Source organism: Ischnura elegans, chromosome 5 (genome assembly GCF_921293095.1).
Source record: "Ischnura elegans chromosome 5, ioIscEleg1.1, whole genome shotgun sequence".
NCBI classification, from domain to species: Eukaryota; Metazoa; Arthropoda; class Insecta; order Odonata; family Coenagrionidae; genus Ischnura; species Ischnura elegans.
Genome location: NC_060250.1, coordinates 17,008,656 through 17,034,125, shown reverse-complemented (window position 1 = coordinate 17,034,125; position 25,470 = coordinate 17,008,656). Strand labels below are relative to the sequence as shown.

The 25,470-nt window shown below is 39.8% G+C and overlaps 1 protein-coding gene across 5 annotated transcripts in view; it reads left to right on the top strand.

Annotated features, from left to right (window-relative positions):
* The window catches only part of LOC124158540 (plasma membrane ascorbate-dependent reductase CYBRD1), a 369,658-nt gene that overhangs the window by 292,733 nt on the left and 51,455 nt on the right, over positions 1 to 25,470 (top strand). The window contains exon 1 of one of the 5 annotated variants that reach the window (XM_046533679.1): positions 4,019 to 4,293. The exons of the other annotated variants lie outside the window; for them this stretch is intronic. Coding sequence (XP_046389635.1) covers positions 4,181 to 4,293 — 113 coding nt within the window. The 5' untranslated portion in view covers positions 4,019 to 4,180. Of the gene's footprint in view, positions 1 to 4,018; positions 4,294 to 25,470 lie in introns of those variants that run through there. 5 annotated transcript variants of the gene reach the window in all.

The following is a 25,470-nucleotide window of genomic DNA, read 5'->3' as shown; positions in this document are numbered from 1 at the left end:
AAATGAATAAAAGTTGCATTTTAAATCAACGAATAAAATTATAAGGTATATGCTAAATGGTAATGTATTGCAACCAGTAAGAATGAATAGTTAACTTTTTTCATGATATTTTAATTGTAAAAAAGGTTAATTTACTTATAAGATTCTTCGCCGATTCTTTCATTAATTTTTCAGTGTTTTTTCCACGCTGTTATTTCATTTTTTTGTTCCGCTAAATCAGATAATGCGGTCAGTCATCACCAGCAAAACCCTCATTGATGCCTTTCAGACCACATTTTTGCTTCTCCTTTCCGTTCACCCAGCATCCTTCCAAAGATCCTCATCTCCAAATTTGCTGCGTGGACCCGCTATTCTCCTCCTCCCTTAAGTGCCGGGTCCTCAGTCCGCTTCGTCTTGACCCGCCGAACCCTCTCCTTGCCGAGTAGCGTGCCGGGGGCGAATTATATACCGTTGAACTAAGCACATCCTCTCCATAAACGACAGCAGTTCCACCTGGCGTGCCCACCGCGAATTTAAAAAAATAAATTTCTCCGACTAGGGGTTGGCCAAATACCAGTTTCCCGATTCTACCCGGTACCGTTAATTTAATTACCGATATCCCTATACTTCCCGTACAACGCTGCTAGTTTACGGCCATAGAATTTATTTAAAAGCCGTAATAAATTCTTCTCCTTTTTTAATGTATTCTTCCAGCATAATGTGACTGGCCAACGCCTATTTTGGTCTCACTCACGATATACATTAACCTATCCGTCTGCTAAAAAGCCTCTCCTACTTGAAAGCTTAGAGGTGAGGAGTATGTACATACTCGAAGGAGCTATTAAATCTCCCTGCCTATTTGCTTTCATAGTAAACACCTAAATCGAGTGAAACAGCCAAAAATGCACGTTTTTTGGAACAGTAAATGTCTTTGGGAACTAGGCCTTATGTTTTCGTCTGTCACTGTCTTTGAAGTGAAAAATTAAGCAGCTCTTTATCTGCGACCCAAATCTCTCAATGCTCTGCCCGTAATTATTAACAATCCAGATGTGTGTACCTTTGTTAATATCTCAGAGAACATCCGTGGGAAGGCCGAGTCGGTGTCTAAGTCCCTTTCGCACCCCTCAATTAACCGTATCAAACAATTTTGACTATGGATCATTCAAGCCCTGCCACATGCCATTAAATTCAGCATTGCAGATTCAGATTAAGTGCAATGGTAAGGTGGACACTCGGGTTGACACGCGTTTGAGCAGGATAAAAAAAGACTAAAAAAATATCAATATATTGGGTATTACAAGGGGAGTGTCCAAAAACCGGGTCTCAGATTTCAATCAAACTTTGTAGTGTTTTAGTCCATCGGGAGCTGTCCACGAATAACCCACATAAGGGTTATATAACCAATAGTTAATATAAAAAACGCCGTTAAAAATTTTATGGTCAAATATATTCCCATAGAAATGGGTTTAGATTGAGAATGAGCCGTAGCCATACGGTGGTCGACTAGTAACCGATGGTTCTAGGATCGATTCTCGGGTGCGGCAGTTTTTTCATTACTTTTTTTCTAATTTTTGTTGTACAAAATCCTGCTATTCATCAAAATTTCCATGATTTTCAATGAAAATTTTATTTTTCTTTGCGGAAATCTTTTTCTGCAATTGCGACAGCGTCTGATGTTTTCCCATTTTTTTCAACTGCGTTAATTATTTAAAACCTTGAAGGGTGTTTGAACCTACCTTACCAGGAGTAAAATGAAATCACTATGTTATAAATTTATGATAAAATAAAAACAATGAAGAGTTTTTGTGACGGAATTACTAATTTTTCATGTTCACTTATATCCGTATTTTAAAATCTGTATACATTGCGTATTAAAGTTGATATTTGTTTCAAAACGTTGCCAAAGCTATACTACACAAGACCCACGATGCAATAGAATACTACTTATGTTATTTGTTGATAAATATTACTCTGTAAACTATAATTAAATAGTTCATTACAAATCTCTGGCAGCCATCTTGAATTCATCGATCACCACATGAGTAACTTAGTTGTTTGAGAAAATCCAATACTGATTTCATAAAATTCAACCATTTAACTGTTGATTAATCAAGATAAAATATTTACAGCCTAAATTTTAATTTTAGAGAAAAAGTTGACATTTTCGTGGTTATGCCATTTTATAATCCCATATAAGGGGGTGATTCGTGGATCATTTCCGATGGGCTAAAACACTACAGAGTTTGATTGAAATCTGAGACGTGGTTTTCGAACACTCCCATTGTTAGTGTGACTTTTAGAAACCCATTCAAATGATCGGTGGGTGAAAATTCATCGCGGGGGCCGAATACATGAATCCTCTACTGTAATATTTGTGCACGACGTGATAAAAGCGAGTGATTCCCTCGAAGTTACGCGTGAGGATGCCTGGATATATCTCGAAAACCTGTTCATTGTTCGTGCCTTGACCTTAAATCTTTAAATGCCGCTTGGAGCGAATTGGCGAGACCTCGGGGCATATTTTTTTTCCTCTTCATTCAGGCTCGTCTCTTAGCTCACTTCCCACTTCTGTGTGCAAACCAAGATTACGGGCGATGCTTCAGAAGAAAATAAAAACACCCCTTCGGCTTTAATCATTGTTCGATGGCCTCTCATCGCCTTTGCGCCGCTTGCCTTTCTTCCCGTGTTGCCAGGTGGGGGATATAATCGATAATGAGAGCTGCTGCTCCTTTTCAATATGCCCTAAGTGCCCTTATCCGCGTCGTCCCCATGATTAATGGAATCTCAATCGAACCGAATCCGTACCAAAGTCGTAAATTTTGGGACGCGCTGCTCCGGCCCCACCGCGATCATCACAAATTTTGTAATTTCACGGCGCTCGGAGTGGAGAGGAGAATTTCATTTTCGCGATGGCAAATTAGGTAGGTACCTACTCGTGTTATGATGCGCGGTAATCAATTTCAGCCCTAATCTTTATCCTATCTGAAGAGGTAATTTGAAACTGGTAAACATTATGTAAAACCGCGGGCATGGTAATAACCTTTATGAGCCGTGCCCGAAACTAAGGCACGAAGAAAAATTGATATTTTTTACATTGACGCTTAAGGAAAACCACTTTGGGTCGCACTTAGCTTGCTCGTAATTGGAGTAAGTTAGGAGATGCGCTGTGATGCATTACTGGTAAATAATTAGATGATAAGAGAGAGGCTAATTGCTTCATTGCTGCCTGAGAGCATTTCGTTCAAAGAGTTAACGTATTTATTACTTTTATTATTTCTTGCTGTATCCTTACACTTTTTTAATCCCAGACTAAAGCAGTTATGTCTGAGGCATTTTTTATGTGCTCATTAGTTTAGTCTAATAGACCGAAGTGTGACTTCCGTTATCAGAGCCATGAAAACATGGACGATTTAGCTTCATGGATAATATCGAAAAGGATAGATCGATCGAAAAGTATCTTCCATCAAGAAGGCATAATTGGTGATCAAAATCAGTCCATCCCATATTCACGAGAACTAAGTTGAAAATCAATAATTAACCGTATTGTTCATTATTATTAAACCAAAATAAAAATCACTCCCTATTTCCTGCTGAAACCCACTTTCAACTTGTCATTCATTTCGGCTGCGTGATGTCCTATTGAGATAACGTTTCATATTTGATTTTCATGCGCCCAAACGAATAAATGGGGATATTGAGAGTCATAATTTTCGCGAAAACCTTTTTTTCCAAATAACAGACTCTAATTTAGATTTTAAGTACGCATAATGAGGTAAAATATTAATCTGAAGATTTTACCTGGCAGCGGATCTCTCCAATAATCCATAGCGAGCAAGAGTTTGGTAATATTTGATCGGCTTTCCTTAATTTTCACGGTAAGAATTTTATCCTTGAACCAAAGCGTGTAACGACCACACCTACTCGAAAGTTAAAGTTTCTGTCGTGAGATGGAGTTGCTGAGATTCCTTTCTGGTGAGAGAAGAGCAGATTCTTTCTCCGTTCCGCGGTTTACGTCATGTCTCCGATACACACACTCTTGAGCCTTGCATAAGTGAGACGTCTAAAGCATTCCCTCTCGTCATTTTCTCGAACTGGCTTTGTTCTGCGAGTCGATTGCAGAAATTGCGGTCGGGGCGAAACTCGAGCGGTGATTTGAAATTTGGGCAACTCGATTTCACCGACGAGCGAACGGCCACCGCCGATGGCTTGCGGAATATTCGCACGACCCAAGAAGAAGAAGACCCGTAATAACCAGTCAGCAAATGTCGGCTTCTACTCATTCACCGAAACGAGCCACAGGTGCACCGAGCGAACGTAAGTAGAAAAGCTACGAGGTTATCTCAACCTTACTCAGTGCATACCATACCTCTGATAATATTTGTAATTAACACAATGTAGGCCGATATTCACATTTCTTGCATTAATGCACCGCTTACTAAATGCCGGTCACGTGAGTATCCGTGTTCTGTGCGCGTGTATCTCTTATATTCTTCTGTGACGATTTTACCTCTGTGATGATGTTATAGCCATCGAAATTATTACTAGTTTACTCATATCTTAAAGTACTTGCAATATTTTCCTAATATGATGCTCCCGCGGGATGTACTAGACCCGTATAATATTTGTCCTGAATATATTTTCACGTTTCCTGACGTAAGATAAAAACATTTTACTCATTTGGTGATGACCTCGAGAAAATGTGTTTTATATCGTCAAAAATCACTTCAGGAAAGGTGGTATATATTTTATTCATTTTACTACAGCGGTACGGTTTTTTTTAAAGGGAATGAAATTTTTTGTCTTATAAGTTCCCTCTCACTTCTATTCCTTTTCTAATGGATCAATTCGCATTTCCTTCATTTTTGCAAGCGTGGAAGCAATCACTTCAATTGTAAATAAAGTGATTCAGCTCGAAGTGCTCATTGGTTTAGAATTTACTTCTACTGTAGCAATGAATTCGTATCCATTGCGTAAAATTGAAAACGTTATGTGTGCGCATAGTAATTGTCATATAGGTCTAGTCATGGAGGACAACAACTATTATATTGATTAGCTGGGCTCAAAACTTATTTTGGACATCAATATGTGCGATATTGGATTTGCTTCTCAATTTTTTATTGGAGTTGTTATTTGATGTCCTTGTTTTGACTGTGTGTATCCGACACGCATGTATCTTTAATTAAACAACATGGAAATGAAATTCACTGAATGTGCTCTCAGTGCTTGGCTATCATAGAGAACTAAGTACATTAATTCTGTGGATCATTTTTTGTTTATCTGAAACCCGATCATGGCAGCACCAGGCGGGACGTTGTGCAATTGATGACTATTGAGATCTGTAGATTTTTTAATATGATGTTAATAAATTGTTTTTACTTCGTGCTTCTATGCGTATAGAGCCAATATTGGGGACTAGAACTTAAAATGAGCAAATGTACGGCGGTATATTTCTTCCGTAGGTCGTCCGACTATCCTCATGTGTATGTTGGGGATGGTGTCCACATAGCAGCAACAGATGAATAGAAGTACCTGGGAGTTACAATAACAGTCAGCCTATTGCGGGGAGCACATATAAGAAACATATGTAGTAAAGCCCTGAAGAAGCTAGGATTTGTGAAGTGTGTCGCGGGAAATTTTTCTGATAAAAAAAAAACAAGAGAGAGGTGTTATTTCGCATTCGTCCGGCCACACTCTGTATATGCAGCGAACATATGGGATTCGGCGCAGAAAGACTTCTGTGAACTTAATAAAATACAAAAGAAAGCAGCGCGATTCGTCAAAAATTGCTGTGGGCGTTCAGAAAGCGTTACACAGATATATTTTGCCGAACGGAGTGGAATTGGAATCCGTTTTTTCCCCGATCAGTAAATGACTTGAATAGCATTTTCTTTTTATATGCTAGCGGCTGGTATCCCAACACTCCTCGCCGCATGCCTATTGAGGCGGATTGTAGGGTAGGATATAGACCTAGATGGACGTAGATATAGATATAATTTTTAATATCTCCGTTCAGCAAAATTGTTCAGCAACCTGGGAGTTACGATAATAGTCAGCCTATTGTGGGGAGCATTCAAATTTTATAAATTTTATAATTGGGCATCATTTACAACTTTTTTATTATTTTCTAGCGGCATCAGAAATTCAGTTTGTAAATCAACCATATCTGTATTTACTTTAGTAAAGGCTGTCACATTACATTTTATTTCTGAGTAAGATATTACGTCATAGTGAGGTAAAATTCCTCGAAGCGTACACTCACGGGCATAGTTTACTCACGGATAAATAAAAGCGCATGTGACTTATCTTGAGTCACTCCTCTCTCGCTCTGACCAGTTTAAGAGTGACGGCATCTAGTTGAGCGTGTATCGATGAGACTCATCATTTGCTTTCCGAGCGCCTCATTTGGATTCCTCACGAGTGACATTAAGTGCGTCATTGATTAGGCCTTGGAACATTAATTTATCAATCAGGCCTGCGAATTCCTATATTAATGTTAATTATTGGTGGGAAAGATTTTTTTCTAAATTATAGTGACCGTTCAGAATAATGCGTAAAATGCTAAATGACGTCTCATAAAACGTATGCAGTCACGTCTGTATGACCCTGTATATGTTATCAGTGATAGTATGGCCGGAGATATAAAATTTGCCTTTATGCCGGCATGCCTTTGTAAACCTAAAGAAACTCTTCTTTGAGAACAGTATAATCATAGAGCTTACGCTTTTTAGAAAATCATATTACAATCAATTGGGCATAAATTGACCAGGGCATTAAAATTATCAATTTTATCTCCCTTCTTAGGCTCAATATCTGAATATTCTAGTACAGTTTATGTGCAGGATATTGTCTCAGGAATCTTCTCCGCGCTCATCAGGTGTTCATACACTGAACTTAAAGAAGTTTTTGCCAGCAACGCAAGGGCCTCGTGCTAACCTTGAAACCAATAACTCAATTTAAAACCTCTGGTAACGCTGTGTGCTCTAAATTATACTTGATGGAGAAGCTTTAGACTAAATGCAATTAGCATGGCCAATATCGTATTTTATTCATGTGCATGATTTGCAGAGAGACCGGCAGTTCGGCCGTGGTAGAGGGAGGCAGTGTGTCTTTTTTAAGCATAAGATCCGACGTAGAAATGTACCGAAATTCTTATGCTTTTTTCTGCATTTAAATTGGTAGCTTTGTTTGGACTGTAGCGGGCACTTTTTGTCGGGAATGCAGTGGCATGAAGCCCCTTGGTCGGAGGAGCTTGGAGGTGGGGTCGTGAAGGCTCTCTAGGAAAGGAAGGGGGAAGGGCGTGGGCCACATCGGAAGCAGAATATAATAAAGGGTACTTGAATTTGTGCCTCGAAACGAGAGTGTTGTCATTCCTCTTAAACCCTTCTCCCACGAGAACGGACGCTACATTGGTCGGTGGAATCGTGCTTCAATCTGGGGTTCTGGCGTGCAGTTCGGCGGTGGCAATCATCAGTATTTTGGTGCAGGAGAAACTCGGTGGTGAGGGAGACTGGGTCTTCCAATTTGAAGCCGTATCCGAATTAAATAAGTGGCCCGAGGAGCAGAGAGAACGCTCTACCTGGGGACATGCCTCAGCGGAATCCCTCCCTGCGATTTCCCGGGAAATGTCGGGAGACTTATACCCAAATACGCTGGAGGCATTGGGGCAAAGGAAGCGAGCGAGAGGGAAAGGACACCTTGAGGACAAGGAATCCAAGAGAAGACATAGCAACCCTCGTAGCGGGCCTTGGGCGCCTTGCTCCTCGGGTATAATTCGGGTGTCCTGAAAATCTTACTATTAGTAAATAGTACACCAGCGGTATACGACGTAGATGACTTAAATATCTGAGAATCGGATATTATATTCTCATGAATTGGAATCCCATACCATCATTTCTTCAAAAGTAATCTGTTTGTTGGGGCCAAGATTTTTGTATTTTGCTCCTCAACCTGCAGATGAACTTTTCGTTTTTGCTAGGTTTTGTTTGTATATTGCCAGTGGCGGATCCATGGGGGGAGGGGAGGTAAGGGGTATCCCTTGGGTATCCAATTTACACTAGATAGAATAGACATTTTTTATTCGAACCCCCTCTACTGCTGGGAGATTACGCCCACTTAGTCCCCCCCCCCCCTTGTCCCTATCCTGGATCCGTCATTACCTATTATTGGTGGTGAGCAAGGAGTGCAGACTGTTGCAGATATTCATTTGTGTTTGTCGGATTAAGTTGTACGTTTAACTTGCATTTTAAATACAGTCCGCCAATTTTCTGTTAAGCTGATTTTTCTTAGTTTTCGGCTGCTCCTTTAGCGCGAAAACACTGATCTCGTGCCTCTTTTCATGTTTCTGAGACTCCTTCGCTCTCCATGCAGGAGATATTTCTCTCGCCTCTTCGTCTTTCCGAGTGTTTCGAGAATTTTAGCGATGATATCTGCGAAATTGCGCTCGTGACCCCACCACCCTCCTCCCTTCGCCCCGACGCGACGTGCTTGGCCGTTCCGATCGCGGGCTTTGAACCTTTCCAACCCTCGGCGTGGGCGAACGTCCGCCGGTCTGAGATGCCCTTCTCCGCGGACAAAAGTCGATTTTTCTATTGCGTTCAAAATGTCCAAAATTACAAAATATGAGAAGCTAAGGCATCATTTCATTGTAAATAGATCTTTATATCTTCCTTTACTGCCCATTTTTGAATTAATACAGGAATAAAGACTGCAAACTTCTCAGACAATTCTTCACCCGTAAAACATCCAGAGTTGAGTCTAATACGGATTTGCTTCACATTCTGCTCGTAAGTTCCGGCCCAGTGATAACATCCCTGAGGATTTCCCCGCCTAAGAAAACGGGAAACATTCCCGAAGATGTGCAACGACTGCTTTCATCCCCAAACGTAGACTCAGCACCTGTGTACATTGACAGTGAAGAAACTGCGGATGAGGAGTACTTGTTTTACCTCCATATATTCATTTGCCTTCCTTAATTATGAATTCATTAATTAATTATTCTACAAAATACTTACATTAAAAATATCTCCCCCCAAATAATATGGGTAATGTAATGTCTTTTAGTGATAAAACATCCATTCATTCGTGTAAAACTGGATCTGGCGACTTATAAATGCAGTGTGTTTTTCAGACCACCATTGCATCACACGTCGTTGCAGTATAATTATTCGGAAAAAATACCGAATGCGTGCTTATTTTTTGAGAAAGTCATTATGCATGCATTAGAAGATATTTTTAAGTTGTATAACACCCACGTATACCTCTAAAAAGGTGACAGTCGACTTTTGTCCGGAAAAAAGCGCTCCCCAGACCACTGTGCGCCGCAACGTAAGATTCGCCCCTCGCGATGGACCGCGCGTCCCCTGCAGCAAACACGTCTTCCTCCGCGTGCATCGGGCCAAGTGAAAGTCTTTCGGGGAGGAGAGAGAGTCATCGCCACCGGCCGGTCTCTCTCTCTCTCCTCAATTCAATCTCGTTCTGTGGCGCAGCGAGGGGGGGGTTTGGGGGATGAAACCCCCCCCCCCCTACAGCTCAGAGAAACTTTCAAGTTTCATCCATTTTGCTTCATTTGATTGATATACTTGTAGAAGAGTGTAAGGATTAATACAATATGCCTCAAAAAGCCATAAAAATCACCATTTTGAACCATTTATCTTAAAAAAATTCTGGTGGAGGGCCCCCGCACCTCCCGCTTATCCTGGCGGGTATACCACACACCCCTGGTCTAGTTGCGCCTAAAAACCCCCCTAGCCTTAATTCCTAGCTGCGCCCCTCATCTCGTTCACCATTTTTTTATTGTTGTCGATCGCGATTAACATTATAGTATTCAACCGATTAAGGTAGCTTTATATTGGTTATTTAAGAAGTAGACAGTCTCCCTTCATGATCTTCCCTATTCAATTCATAATAAGGCCTTCTCGCTTTTATTCTATCTAAAAATCCAATTCTCTTCCTTCATCTCCCTCGTTTTCCCCGCATTCTATTCTCCATCACTGCTTTCAACTTTCTCTCCCCGCTCAGTACTCGCTACATCCATGCCTTCTGTCTCCATCGTATTCCATCCATAAACTGCCGGTCCTCACCCACCCTGTCCAGCGCTTTCTAGTTCTCCTCCTCTCTGTCTACTTCTACTCAATTCTTCCAATTTTCTTCAGAACTACATCTCGGACTCCTTCAGTCTTCTCGATTACGATCGAATTTGAAAAATACAGAGGCTCTTTTTCCGTTTTTCGATGTGTCGCGCTTAATTCTCGCATCATTAGCGGCGAAATATCTGCACCGTAGTCTTGAGCGCCCCAGTGGTCGTCTGCACCGCAGAAGATTTCTGCCACCATCCTGAGTGTGGAGTCTAGCTCCCTCCTGTTCACGTGGCCAGCTATTCTTAATATTCTGCTTTCAATTTAGGCTATGATGTCGGTATCTTGGTAGAGGACTTTCAGTCATAGGTATGCAGAGTCCTCTATATTGCCATATAATAACATGATGAGAGAGTAGTGTTGAGAGAGCAATCTAGAGGACTCTGATAGGTATGTTGTTCCGTATCCTCCTGGTGCCTTGATCTCATACTTTACATACGTAGAATGTGTTTACGAAGACTTTAAACTTCTTTTCCGAGTTTTTGCTTAGTGTCCAGATCTCAGATCCATTTAATACGATAGTTAATATCGCATTCTTAATGAACCTTAAGTCTTTAATTTTAATAGTATTGATTTATCGCAAAAGAAGTGTGGGAGCTAGGCTCTCAGGGCACTTAGACCTAAGGGTTCATAGTGCCAACCACCAATGGTTGTCACGCATAGAGGTCTATGTCCTTAGTAAAGGCCAAGATGTCCCCAATGATCTCTTACCCCCCTGGGCTGCATAAAAGGTGAGCCCAAGTATCTATATATAGTCCTTATGATTGCGGGGCACTCGCATATTATATGGATATCTGTTTTAAATAGTATAATTGTTACAATTTTTAATATTTTTTATTGTATACTTGAAAGTTATTTGATTTGATTCGTGTAGCCGCTGTGGTGTCAAATAACGTGATTCAGAGCGGTCGTTTTCCCATCGCGCTTTCGCAGATTCGTTGAACTCGAAGTGTTCTTTGAGGGGTGTGGGGGGGGGGGGGAGTTTCCCGAGAAGGCGATATCCCCGCCCTGAGAAATCGAGACATTTAAAATGGCAAGAGAGCCATCTGTACCGCTGACGTGAGGAACGGCTTTTTTCCAGCTCGCTCGCTAACCCAATTATATTCCATTTCATCCCCAATGGTTGATGAAATCTATCATGCACGAGTGTTTGGCTTTCCGTGGTGGAAAAATTGGGACAAACATTTTCTCTCTGAGTTTTGACTGAGAAATTTATGCTTTTTAAGTCCATCCAAAGGGTACGTAGAATATTTTGGAGCCTAAGGTACTGTCTTAAATCAATGGGGAATAAAAAATTTGATAAAATGATATGCTAAAATTTTAGTTATGGCCATGTCTACAATTTCAACACATTTATTTGTTTTATTTCCCAATTCAAAATTTGATTCCAAATTTTTTTCGTCTAAATATATACATTTCATATTTAATCACGATTTTAATGAAACTTAATATTTTATAATGTTTAACATTGTGTGGTATTTTTTGTAAGGTTCCATATGACGAGATCTTCTGCGTATTAGTGCAAAGGAAATTTTGCTGTTAAATAATTAATCCGTGTCATCATGTTAGATTGAATTTTACTTGAATATCAACATGTCAACTCAGTACCCGACATTGTAAGACCCCTGAAGGGAAATGGTTGTTCCATAAGGTTGCTGTGAACAATAAACAAAGCTGTGTAAATAAACATTATTAGAGACCTGCACGTATATTGGACTGGTGTGGGGCTCAACAATGTATATGGATCCATACACAGCTCCTAGAGGACAATTACTCGAGGTCGTTGTGAAAGAAAATAAATATCAACACGTGATTATTAAAATAAACTGTGCAAGTTTGCGACGCTTAAAAGTATATCAAGGTCAATATGCCAGGAATGTCAATGTTTGTTCAACTTTAAAATACTGCAGAGTTACAAATGTAATTTTTAGGAAGGTATTTTGCGCTTAACAAAATCCAATTCAGACCGCATAACTGTATAATATATCGTTATAATAACAGAATTACCATCGAGAATGCTTGAAAATTGCCGAAAACCTTTCCGGAAAATCTCAAAACAATAATATGCTCCTTTGCATTATACATATCTATACCTTCTTCACACACTTTGAGCCACTGAAGTAGTTTTCGGCCGGGAAATTTTTACCCCGCATTTTCTAAGATACATTCAAGATTGCTTAATGTGCTACCACAATGGTCAGGCTAATGCCAACGCCGGGTTTCCCTCCACCCTTCTTTATCTACCCTTCCCTCATGGCGCAAATGACCTCGACAGTCGGTCGCCTCCTCAAAATACTATACCATATGAGCACCATTCGGTTATGACTGTGTAATGTTTTGACTGGTGAGTAAAATGACTTCTATTGAACATTCTCAAGTACTAGTAAATCCCATATGAGTGGGTTTGAAGCCAAGGGGTACAAGTGATTTTTTCTCAACAGAGTTAGGTAAAGTTAATTGCTAGAATAAATACAAAAAAACCTGGTTGCCAAGGGAAACGAGTGAGTCTCTGTTCTGTGCTGACATCGAGTGGAAAATCAAATGCACTACTAAATATTGAATTGAATTGAATTTAATACTCCAAGCTTGAATGTACACTTTTTTTTAACAGAACAACACAAATGGAGCTTTAGGTAGCTCCAATGGTTAAAAAATCAGCATGGGAGCTACCATCTTAAAAAATTAATTTCACGGCAGAACAGAAACAAAAAGAAAGTATATATAATTTTTTTGAAACATTATCACTATGAAACATATATGTGATACAATAATTTACAATAAGCAAGATAAAGTATAATATGTGGACAGAACAAAATCAATTTCTTTTTTTTCCTCCTTTCACAAAAATATAAAAATAATATTAAAAATAATATCTAATTGATATCGTTTGTTTTCTGTACCTAATTTCTGTACCTAACTCTGTGTATAAAAGAGAAATCACTTGTACCCCTTGGCTTCCAACCGTCTCATATGTATTTAGAGCACATCCTAGTGTTCCACAGATGAGCAAATTTGTTTTTTAAACACCTCCGCTCCGATTTTACTCTCGAGCTTCTCCTTCCCGCCGCGCGCTGTTGCGAGGCGCTGCCATCGACCCCAATAGCCTTTTATGGGTGCCAAAATCCTCAATCATTTGTCACAGTCCCTCTCCGTTTTATAGAAAGCGAAGCGGGGGTGTTTCTGACAATTGGTCCCAGTCCCTCCTGGCCCTTCCCACAGCCAACAGCGCCACCTGCCTCAAGGCGAATGCAGCAGGGAAGTCACTGACGCGGAACGAACGACCTATCGCCCTCCACTCTTCTCCAGAACAGGAAGGGACTTCATTCAGGGCAGAAGCCAGTTCGCCACGTTAAAACCTTCATTTTTGTTTCCACTTTGGGCGCAGTCAAATTTTGTTTTCAAAAATGTCCCCAGCGTGTCAATAAGTGCTTAGTGGTCCAGTTTACAGATTCGTAGTGCATTTACATCTACATGATACCCTGCGAGCCACCTCTAGGGTGTTAGGCAGGGGTGAACAATCACCAGCCTACAAGAGGGTCCCCACATGCACATCACAGAGTCATAAAAATATTACGCATGTTAACATAACATGCGTGCATGTTCATGCAAGTGCAAAACTTGAATACGGTTAGTAATTCCTATATCAAATCCATATAAGGTTAAAACGATTAAAAAATATAAACAACCGCTTTAAGTGATTATAGCGAGTGGCGAAATTTTAGAAATCAACACACCGTTTCTGTTTTTAATAGTACGGGGACAGAATGAAATTTTAAATCTCTCCTTTTTACGGTCTCTTTCTTTTATTTTCTTCTCGTAATCACGTCTACCAGTGTACGATCAGCGTGTACAATATAAGTTTTATAATCGTGAGGAATGGCACTGAAAATTAAAGATTGTGATAAATCATATCGGTGCGAATATAAATATCGGTTAATAGCGTTAAACCTAGCTTATTTCTCCGATATTTCTTTGCCCCTTGATGATACTAGTGGCGACTTTTGTAAGCCCTTTTGAATGTGCCGAAAAACATTTGGAGGCCGGCTGGAAAGTATCCTCATTTATTGTAATATTCGTAACCAAAACCAAGGAGAACATCTCCTTTTCTGGACCATTTAAAAAGGCTCAATGGTCAGAATGGTAGTTTTATACTTAACCTCCAAATGTTGCGCAGTGCGTATTTGATAAAATTTTGGGTTACTTTTTATTGCTTTCAACTAATTGGAATGATAAAAGACCAGTATATAACTCGCTGATTGCTGAGTTCTGGTCTCTCTTGGGAATGCATATTTTAGTATATGTATATCGTTGATTTCTGAATCCTGGTAGAATTAAGGTAAAATAACCCTTCCCATTCTTTGTCTCCAATAGATACGCACCTGTTATGGAAAATTTACTTAGCTCCAGCTAGATAATAATATTTTTTGGAAAATTTTCCGGATTTAACCTTGTAACTGTAGTATACATTTCAAGTTAAAATGTGAGCTCTCTACATCATGTTTCTTGCATATAGCCACTGAAAATATCTTAATCACTATTATATTTAATGGGAAAGTTTGCCAATTTGTCATGGTTCAGTTAGCAATCAAAATTTTGTTTTTTTTTTCAGGAAAAACTCATTTAAGGTGTACCTTAATATGCGAGGAATGATGTCAATCACTCTTGCGCTCACGTCAACGCTTATGCGACACTACCGCGGACTTAGAATAATAGGACTCTACCTTCGTGGAAAATTAACGCAGAGGTCAGAAAAATTACCTTGGAAGGGCCGAGGCTCGATACCTGCCCGGGTCACTTTTCACCCTAAACAATCAATATGGCACGTACTTGCCCCAAGTTAAATACGTAGCCCGTCATGTAGCTTAAAGGTTTGAATGGACGGAGTAGCTCTTAAGGTGAGGGATCTTGACACTTTTTTTGGGAGTAAGTTCACACTGTAACTAACTTTTTCCCTCGTTTTGAAACCCACGAGCCTGCTATGGTGCAAAATGACAAAAGTTACCGTTCGCAATTCCAAGCGACCAAACGACTGGACAAGACGTTTCGGGTAAAAATGGGTTAGAGAATTCCTAGGGCTCGCCGAAGCGGTCCTCGTCCACCCCAATTGTGCGTTGCTAGTCAGGGTCACTCTAAAAGGAAGAAACTCCTTACTGGGGATGGGCCCTTTTCGCTGATACTGAATGGGCTTATCGGTTTGAATGGACTGACAATGAGTGCAACGATACATTTCTTTGGGAACGGACTTCATTGTTGCGGTTTGTGAGATCAGTTTTTTTTTACGCCATTGTACGTCATTGTACTTTTGGAGCGGAGGAGTTTTCTTCTTCCTTAACAGTTCCTTCACTCACACCGACCGCAGGTCCTGAAGTTATTTCTGAGACCGTATCTGCCTTTCTTTCCCGAGCGCGTATTTCGGCTTCTTGATGGGAACTCTTACCGTGTGACATTTTCTCACGCTTTGAGGAAGCATTCGCCTCTGGCAGCTCCGGAGGTGCTTTTCTCCTGCATTCTTGAAAGGTGACGCCGGTGTTGTCTCTTCTCATGATTTGCTAAATGGCTTCCTGTTCGTAAACATGCTGGGAAAACAAACTCATCACTCACAATAGCTGTGGATTATGTATGGCCCAACAAATTAATTACATCAGTGATAATCGTATAGGTTACCGTTATATTTCGGGAGTAGGAAAAATTAATTTTGAAAAATTTGGTCGATATTAGCTATTCCGGGAAAAATCTGAGAACATTGCTCGCTGAACGACCGAACGAGGTACATTGATGGAGAATTTGGCACTCATAGAGCTGATGGGCTGATTTAATGGATGAATAACTCCCTGTTACAATGATAACCAATTTCCCTAAGTTGAAGTACATGCTGTCCTTTGAAATTTTAGTTTAGAGGAATAAGAAAAGTATCAAATTCGATAAAATCAGTCTCATTTAAATGGATAACAAAAAATGCTTGCATGAAAAATGGATTTATTACAATAATATTTGCTTGTTTAGACTGCTGACTTAAATAATCATTATCTCGCATCCATGAAAAGTTGACAACTTAGAACACGTTGCTTGAAATTTTTCTAATTTTTCGGCAAAATGAGTGAAAAACCATGTTGAAGATCCCTCATTGTTACCAATTCCTCCACATTTTGCACCTTTCATCTTACTCCACATCTTCTCATCCATATGCACCATTTATCGAGCTATTATTAATCAAGTTCATCGTGTTTCCTTACATAAGGCTGCAAATAATGCGCGCACAGACGATGGCTTTCATGGGAATGGAGACCGTCTCGCCATGAATAATTCAACGTCCTCTCTCCGGCCTTGGCGCTCAATCCCTGCGGCCAATTGTCCGCGGACACATACACATAGGAGTAATTCCACTCCCGATGGTGCCGCTTCTTTCCCGCCTCCGCACCCGCGCTTGCGCAACGCATCCTTCGCTTTTTTCTCCTCTCATGCGCGAGCATCTTCCCACCACAATTTTAACCGATCACCTCCGTGTCGATTCCCATATCATGCTTTGTTTTCACTATCAATATCAGCTCGTTAAAATTTTTTTCTCTATGTCGTTCCCGATGATATCATGGTTTTCGGGTTTCCACCGAGTTTTTTTCGCCGTCTCATGACGACAGTTTCGCCGTAAAACCAACCAGCATATTCAGGTCAGAAGATGCTGGCAAGATTTCTAGTGAAGCTGCCGTCGTCAGACATAATGCAACGCAGGTTTGCCGGTATATACTGGTGAAAATGAAATCTGCTAATTAATCTTATTTATGGAGGCAGAATTTTGGGTTAAACTGTCTCACTCATATGTTAAACAACGCGGTTGACATCCGGAAACTATGAAAACATATACTATTTTCCTATCACAATTTTTATCGTTCCTCTCATGTCGATTCCCATCTCATGCTCTTTAGATGTATCTACCACTTGAATAAGTAGTCTGTATTTCTTCTTCTCGGAACCAATTGATGGTGATAAAGTTTTCGTTGTCTTTCCCTGTCTGAACGTCGCATTTTGATATCCGTATGATCATCCATGGCATTTTATAATCCGTTTTGAGGCGCTCAGTCATTACCCCCGCGTGCCTTTGTCCATTCAAGTCGTGTTCGCGAACGCACGTCTCGGAGGCGAAACAAGTCATTTTTGGCACTTGATCGTTTTCCACATTCCACCTCGTGCGCCGACCCCCCATCTTTAAGCCTCCATCATTTCCGCAAATGATGTCCCTCCTTGCCTTTTCCGCTCGAACCCAAAGAGACGCTCGAGCTGAACTGTCCTTTATTGGCCGAGAGCTCAGCATCTCCGAGGACTTCGTTTGGACACGACTTATCGGATCCCACGTGGATAGCATTTCTCATCCGAAGTCACCCTTTCAATCTAGATGGAGGGATGGATAAAAATGTCTAAAGGCGATGTCTGGCAGCCGATTATATTAGTGTTACGAAATAAGATTTCAAATGAACTAGACTTGCGGCTGGTTTTATCACAATTTTTATATACTCAGCTATTTTATTTCAAGTGGCACTATGCGATTGTTTCTTAAAAAAATAAAATAATTCCCTTTTGTTAAATATTTTGGTCTACAATTTTTACGCTAAAGACGAAATATCTTCGTGAATTCTATCTAGAAGTGATGAAAGTAATAACGAGGATTTGGAATAAAAATCTGGAGTTCTTGGGAAAATTGAGTACTAGTATCTTGTGAAAAAATCCCTATCAAGTGAACCAAACGTGGTGTTCTGATGCATTTTGATACTTACAGTTTTAATGAGTCAATGTGGCGCTTTCATAAGCTGCCATGGTGAACCATGTTGATAATACATCAATTTCTGATGAGCATTTTTGTATGTTGTGGGGGCAGTGTGTTGTTAGAGTTAGAAGAAGCTTAAAAATTAAGCAGTGAGACACGAATCGAAGCATTTCTTAAAGAATAGCATGCATAATAGTATTTAAATATATGTATATAATATTTATTTAAATATATTTATAGTATTATTTAACAACTAGGTGTTTTTTAATTTCTATTGTTTTATATTTTATAGATTTTTTTGTTGCAAGGAGCATTTTTTTTCATTTTATCATTTTAAGTCCTTTTTATCTATTCCAAATATAATATATGTATATTATAAAATAAAATTGTTCAAATTGGAAGAATTGGGAAGGCATAGTAAAGACAGATAGAAGAGTAACTTGATGAGATAGTGTGTATGTCGTTGAGATTGTGATAAATTTCGAATTTTCGTATGGCGCACACTATGGGCCTCGTCAATCTCATTCTCTGCTCTCATTTTCAAAAAGTATTCAGAGCCTTTCGCTCCTTTCCGAGCTCTCACTTCTCTTCAATTTTAAACGGTGTCTTCTCTTTTTTTCCTCTCCAGACGCTCATCCATAAAATTTTTGCCCCCTTTAACGCATCGCTGCGAATGGAAGCTTGCGCACCTCCGCCCTCATCTGCATATATTTGCGCCCGCTTCCCTTCATTTATTTCCCGGCGAAAGTGTATTTTCGTATGCTTGACGAACTCACAACCGGCTGGCCTGACTTCACTGCGCTTATAGTGTCAACGCAAAAGTTAACTCCCGTCATGTAATGTCCCAGAACGTTGTTGTGCGTCCACTGCGTCGTTAAAATTCATTTAAAGGAATAATATGACGACTAGAAATCAGAAGCAGAATGAATTAATTTTACTGCCGACTACTGTTTACTACCGACTTTTATTACCAGCTGTCACTAAAAACCAAAACTTCAAAATCTAGCTAATTCGATGCTTTAAGACATGTAAACAGCACTTACGCCACGTGCTACGAATAAATTCCCTTTACTTCGGCAACAAATTCATGTGTTGTCTTCAGATGCCGTCTCGCAGTCTGATAGTGAGTTGTCTCCATTTATTGTGATGTTTTAACTTTCTTATTCTTCTGTATATTCAAGAAATTCTCGAACCATTTCTTGTAATGAATTTCAATAACCTATTAATTCTTCCCTACATATTTAAAGCATGATTACGGATTAAAAGCCTGCGGGATTCGTAGAAATATCAAAGTCATTCATGGTCTTGTTCAATCTGACTCCCATTTTTTCCTCATAATATCCGGGTATAAAATTATCTGTAAGGAAAACTTAAGGCGTAATTGAAAGAATTGTTTAGAAGTAACAGAATCAATCAGAAACATGAATAATTTCTCTATTAAATATGAAATTTTTTAAAAAATGGGGACTTTGCATTGAAAACCAAATTTGGTTGAGGATATTTCTGGACTTCAAGATAATTTCAAATCTAGAAGATAACTAATTTTATAGCTCCAGTAATGGAAATTACGTTAGTTTTCGCTTGATTTTACGACTTGAGAAAGTAACTGAATATGCATTTATTCAGCCGGACGTAACCTGGGTTGCTAAACTTTGATACGCATAAGAGCATTCACATTATTATCCGTTATGTACTAATTTTTTTATCAGTCCTATTTCGTATTCAGGAAATCCCGTCCTTCTCTTGAAATCTATTGAAAAAATTCAAAGCGTCTATTTAAGGTAAATGCATTGAAAGATACGATTCCTTGAAGAAATTTCCATGGTTAAGCTTATGAGAATTTATCAGAGCTTAGTATTTTGTTTGTCTGAGTAAATTAACATGCGTACTAGCAAATTTCATCCCCATTATTTAGGGTGTAATAACTACCGTTTAACTTCCTCAGCTGATTTTGAGATAACTGTTCTATCCTGTGACGCTATGTGGACTTCCAGAAATATCTTGTTATATTAATAGTAATTTTGGCGTCGTATCCCTGCTTTGAGGACGCCTTACCTTCACAAACCTCTAAAAATTCTTTGTACTCTCTATTTTTATGTTTCAATCAAGGTCGCAAATTATTTCCATCCTAGTACATGATATCCTAGCATGTAATAAAAGCATAATTTTGGTATTTAGGAATTGGGCTTCCGCGGACTTGGTCTGGAAAAAGATCTATTTTTAGCGGTTTCTACGATGTTATTTTGACAAAGCTGACGACGCGAAGTCTTTAAAACATTTCAGTTTTAGTCTTCGATTGTCTTACTCTCATCTAAGAAGATGTCAGATGTTCAATTTATTCATATTTTAATTCTGTCCTATGATTCGCCTCAAAGTGGGTCCGAAGTTGGCCCAAATTAAACAACGCGTTATTTTTGTGCATGTAATTATATTAGTAATATATTACTTAATGTAATCCATTTACAGAATTCATGGCGTACAATGAGCATCAGTTATAATTTAATGAAATTAAGAAACCCCAGGAGAGCTCTCTTTTGGTGGGCTTGCCATCCGATACAAATGGTAGCACAGATAAATAAAAATATCTAACCATCAAGGCCTGTTTATGTACAGAAAAGTGTTCAGTATAAGTAAAATATCAAAATCAGTGCACAATAGCAAAAAAATAGAAATCGTTATGACAAAAAATAGGATATTTAAATTACTTATTAATTCAATCAATAGCCATGTGTTGTTTATCTAGCCCTCTTTGTCTAGGGGCGGATCCAGGATTTATTTCTGGGGGGGGGGGCACAAGCAAGGCCGTATTCAGGATTTTGTTCTGGGGGGGGGGGGCACAAGGATATCTCATAATACAAAACGAACGCAATGATAATGGGACCGTATTAAAAATCTTGCATATTTTTTAGGGTCTGTGGGGGGGGGGGGCACGTGCCCCCGTGTACCCCCCTGGATCCACTTATGTCTCTGTCTAACAGTTGTAGGTATTGATGAATGGCTGCTTCCCACCGTTGAACTCTGATGTCAAAATGTATGCCCATGCGAGAAGAACCCATAATACCATTGCTGATAAATCCTACTGAGGTTTTACATAAGTCAATGACATTTATAATAGTTGATCGACAACGGTTGTATTGTCTTTCCTGCTTAAAAATGTAGTCTGCCCACCAGAACATTGCCAGGTATCGATCCTGGGCCTTCTGCTTGGGGGAGACGAAATTCTTACCATGGATGCCATGGATCGACACCTGCCCCATGAAACATATTTGCGGTCCACCCCTGTCACCTCACTTAAGTGCCCCCCCCCTCCCGTTTCGGTCAACATGGTCGCTCGCGGTTTCTTTAGCCGGTGCTACTTGAGTTCGCCTCCCGCGCCTGCTCGAGCCGCGAGTAAATATTTGGCAAGTCGTCTGCGCCACGCGAAGGACCTCCTCCACTCGCTGGGGTGCAATCAAATGGGGGAGGGGAGGAATGTGGGGGAGATTCAGCGCGTGGATCGGACTTTTCACGGGTTTAGCGACGTGCGAGCCATCTCTCGGAGAGCGTTGGAAGTGCGATTCAACGCCCCTTAAACTAGAAAATCCTCGTGGTGCCCCGCGTTTGAATATTCAAATGTTGGATTAACTAGAACCAAATTCAGTGATTAAGTTTGGCAGAAAAATTGCATTCTGAGTTAATTCTGACATCAAATGATGTGCTATCTTTTACGCCATGCATAGTACTCATTTTATTACGTATATTTATTCGATACAACGTATTTCTTCGGACAAGTTCATTAGAAAGAAACTTGCCAAAGTTTGTGCCAATTTTTACCCATCTCAAGAATGGTAGCGCTGAAACACATCTTCTTATCTACCCGCAAGATTTATATAAGCTTTTTCAAAATTATGTTCGAAGAATTAACTGAAGGAATCTCTGAAAGTTTCTACGTTGCCTAAACGAATAAAAAATCAATTAAATTCATTACATGTTCTGCTAAATCTCGGTACTGATTTAATTTTTTCCCTTGAATTCAAGTTTTAGAGGCTCATCTCAGACTTGCTGTCAACTTTGGGACCACTCCCTATTCAGCCTAATGCGAGATAAAATGTAACGGAATGCTATCGTTGGATACGATCTTTTTTGCCTCTCTGCCTAATTTTGTTCCAAAGGTATATTTTGCGTTAGAGCGACCAGAATTTGAAGCCCTTTTTTACCCGAGGTGAAATAGCGGTGCTTGCCGTGGAAAAAATATTAATCAGATGGGTTGCCTAAAAAAACACAGTTTCATTCATTCGTTATCTTTCTTTCATTCATCCTTTTCATTAAGCCGAAAATTCTTTTGTGAAATAAATAGTAAATATGGAGAGATGTGAGAAATTTCAGGTTTCGAGAGTTGAATTTGAAAAAAAATGTGATTTTATTATTATATTTTTGGGGAGCTTATTGTACCAGTTGCGGAAACGTGGACACTGAGGAAAGAAGACGAGAGAAGATTGGAGGCATTCGAGATATGGGTATGGAGAAGAATGGACAGGGCGAAATGGACGGAGAGGAAAAGGAACGACGAAGTGCTAGATATGGTTGGCGAGGAGAGGCAGCTTTTAGATGAGATACGGAGGAGACAGAAATTATGGATGGAATTAGTGCTTAGCGGTGAGGGGATGTTGAAAATGGTGTTGGAGGGTAGAATGTTAGGGAAACGAGGGAGGGGAAGGAAAAGAATAGGATATTTAGATAGATTGAAAGGGAGTAGGCCTTACTGTGAATTAAAGAAGGCAGTGCTGGAAGGAAAGGGAGGCTCCCAGATCACTTCTTGAGTACTCCATGGAAACCTACCTTAATCGGTAGAATACTATAATAATAATAATAATTGTACCAGTGGGTTGAAGAGTGATCCACGGGTCTGATAATAACGTTTGTAGTGTTCAGTCATCCGCATGGTGCACTTCTCGTGAAATTCCAGTGCCCGTACGTCAATGATGACGTTCATAGAATAAATCGGCGAAAAACTTTGGTGACGTTAGCGTGAACATTAACATGGGATTTGGTCCATTTAGAATTAACGGGAATATCATCGTGAACATTTGCAATTCTCATCGTCGCATTTTACATTTTTATTCGCTTCGCTTCCGTATTTAGTTATTTCTAGACGTGAATCGTGGGATAAAACACCTCGGAATGAAAAATAACGTGGATATAATATGTCATTTAGAAGTAAACTCTGGAATCTCTGGATCGATGCGACTAGGGCGCGGCTAAGGCACGGCTGAAGTCAATTTCAATACCTTATGTGAGGCAGTTTGTTGTTATAGTTGTTGTTGTTGTTATGCAGAAGAATTAGTGTTGCTGCGAGACGAGACTCGAGCGAGTCTGGGTATCGTCTGTTACTCAGACTCGCTGAAGTCTCGTCTCGTCTCGCAGCAACACTAACTCTTCTGCAGAACGCGGGTATCATCTCGAGTCTCGGACGAGGCTAACCTTACTTATAGTCTGTATACCGTAGGTTGGCGCACGGGCCCTGGAGCTACCTGAGTCGATCCGCGAGCGGCAGGGGGAGGAAAGGACCGACGATAAAAACTATGGTACCGACTTAGGTAGCCGGCGGGCCCGTGCGCCACCCTACGGTGTACAGGCTATATTCATGGTGATTGGAGGTAAGAATATTTTTGGCCATTGAAAATTTAAGAGTGGAAAGTCTGGTTTGTCTAATTCACACCGAGGTAACTAGGAAATCCACAGCGAAAGCAATCGACATGAGAGGTTGTTGGCATTCGCGAACGCCTTAACCCTGTCCTCCCTCTTCAGAGGACCTTCGTCCGTGCGACGGTAGACGCGGGAGCAGAATTCTGCTTGCCTTGGTTCTTCCCGACATGAGTACCTATTCCCGCGGAAGCCAAACACGTGTGAATTGAGTATTTTAAGACGCCTTCGATTAATGCTCCAAAATTGAATATTGAATTGATAGTTTTTTTATTAATGTTGTTTTCATTTGTCGTTTTGTATTTGTGCCTCAAATCTGCGATTTTTCATAATCTTTTAAGTTTTATGAATGATTTATAATTATTTGGAAATCATCATTTTAAATGGTCGTTTTAAGGTTTCCGCGGAGCTGATAATGTTTGTTCTCTTTACATTTACTTTTCGGCTCCTCTTCGCGTGTGTTGACTATTGTTTCTCAAAGGGGAAACTGGTCTGAATTATATATAATCGCTCTTATGAATGTGATAATTTTCAAAGAGTGGTGCCACCCCTTAGTCATGTATTCGTTTGATGATCTCAAAATCCTCTATTTTATTCGTTCAGCAAAAATGAGTACCTAGAAAGGTGAATTTGCATTTTTTTATTTCAGCGAGAATAATGGACGGCAGAGAAACTTTTGTTCAAAAATTTTATTATATTTTTCCTCGGAGTAGTATTGTTATTCGAAAGATAAATTGGGTATTTTGTCGAGGCTCTATTTTTAGTCAGATAATCCACTATTTTTTCGTGTTCGTTTCATTTTATCCTCCAAAATTTCTGCTTCGTTCCGTACCTGCGCATATTAGGTAGTGTTGAGTGACCCAAAGCATAGTTAACTTAAAATTCATGAGTATTCACGGAAGTGAAACAGAGTTTCCTGCTTTAACAAAAGGTTTACAATTTATGCTGTCATTTGAAAAATCCATTGTGGGTTAATAATGTGTAATGTAAAAATGCATATTATCTTGTATTCGCTATTCCCACATTTGTCATTCCTTTGTTTGTTCCGCACACGTCGCAAGTATTATCGTGGAAATACTACACATGAAGAATTTTTGCGCATTATTTCAACTCTTTTGCTCTTCTTTCAGGTGCGCATATTTATTTCGCCCCGTACCCTTTTATTATTTTCCAGCGTGGAAAATTTAACTTTACGTGGAATTGGATTTATTTTCGCTTTTTTATTTTATAATCGCTACATAAGCCTACAGAAATAACTCTATTTTCGTGTAATTAATTAATGAACAGAAGACTGTCTACAGCAGTGACTTTACCGATTAGGAAGTAGAATTTCTTGCGTGAAGATGGCAGCAAGATGACTTGAAAAAATGGTGCCACATCGAATCGAAAATCCCAAGGAATACCCAAATGTCTCTTCAAAAACGATGTAATAATAAAGTAATCACAAATTTTACATTCATTGCAAAAATTTTAATGACTTTTTTCCTCAATTTATTATTTGAAATCCGACTTCTCCGAAAATTTTAACAAAGAAAAACATAATTTCTGCCTTATTTTCGTGTAATGTTTCTGTAGTCCTGGTAAAAAAACACATTTAAAGCTCTTTGCAAGCATTCATAATTCTTTCCATAGTAATATATACTTACGTTCGTTTAGGTGAAATGTTCAACCCAAAGGAGTACATTAGGCGACCGTATAATAATAACATCGTTGAGACGCGATGCTATGATATTTCTCACTAGATATGCGACTGTTATGTCCAGACACGTGTTCTCCGCACGGGGCCGATCGAAAAAACACCTGCTACGGTTCTGGCTCCCTTCCATCGCTGCCTGCATTCTTTTTCCCCCTTTCCCTTCGCTAAGAATCCGCTATCCCTCGCTTGCTGCCTCCTTGCGTTACGCCGACACTCGTCAGCGA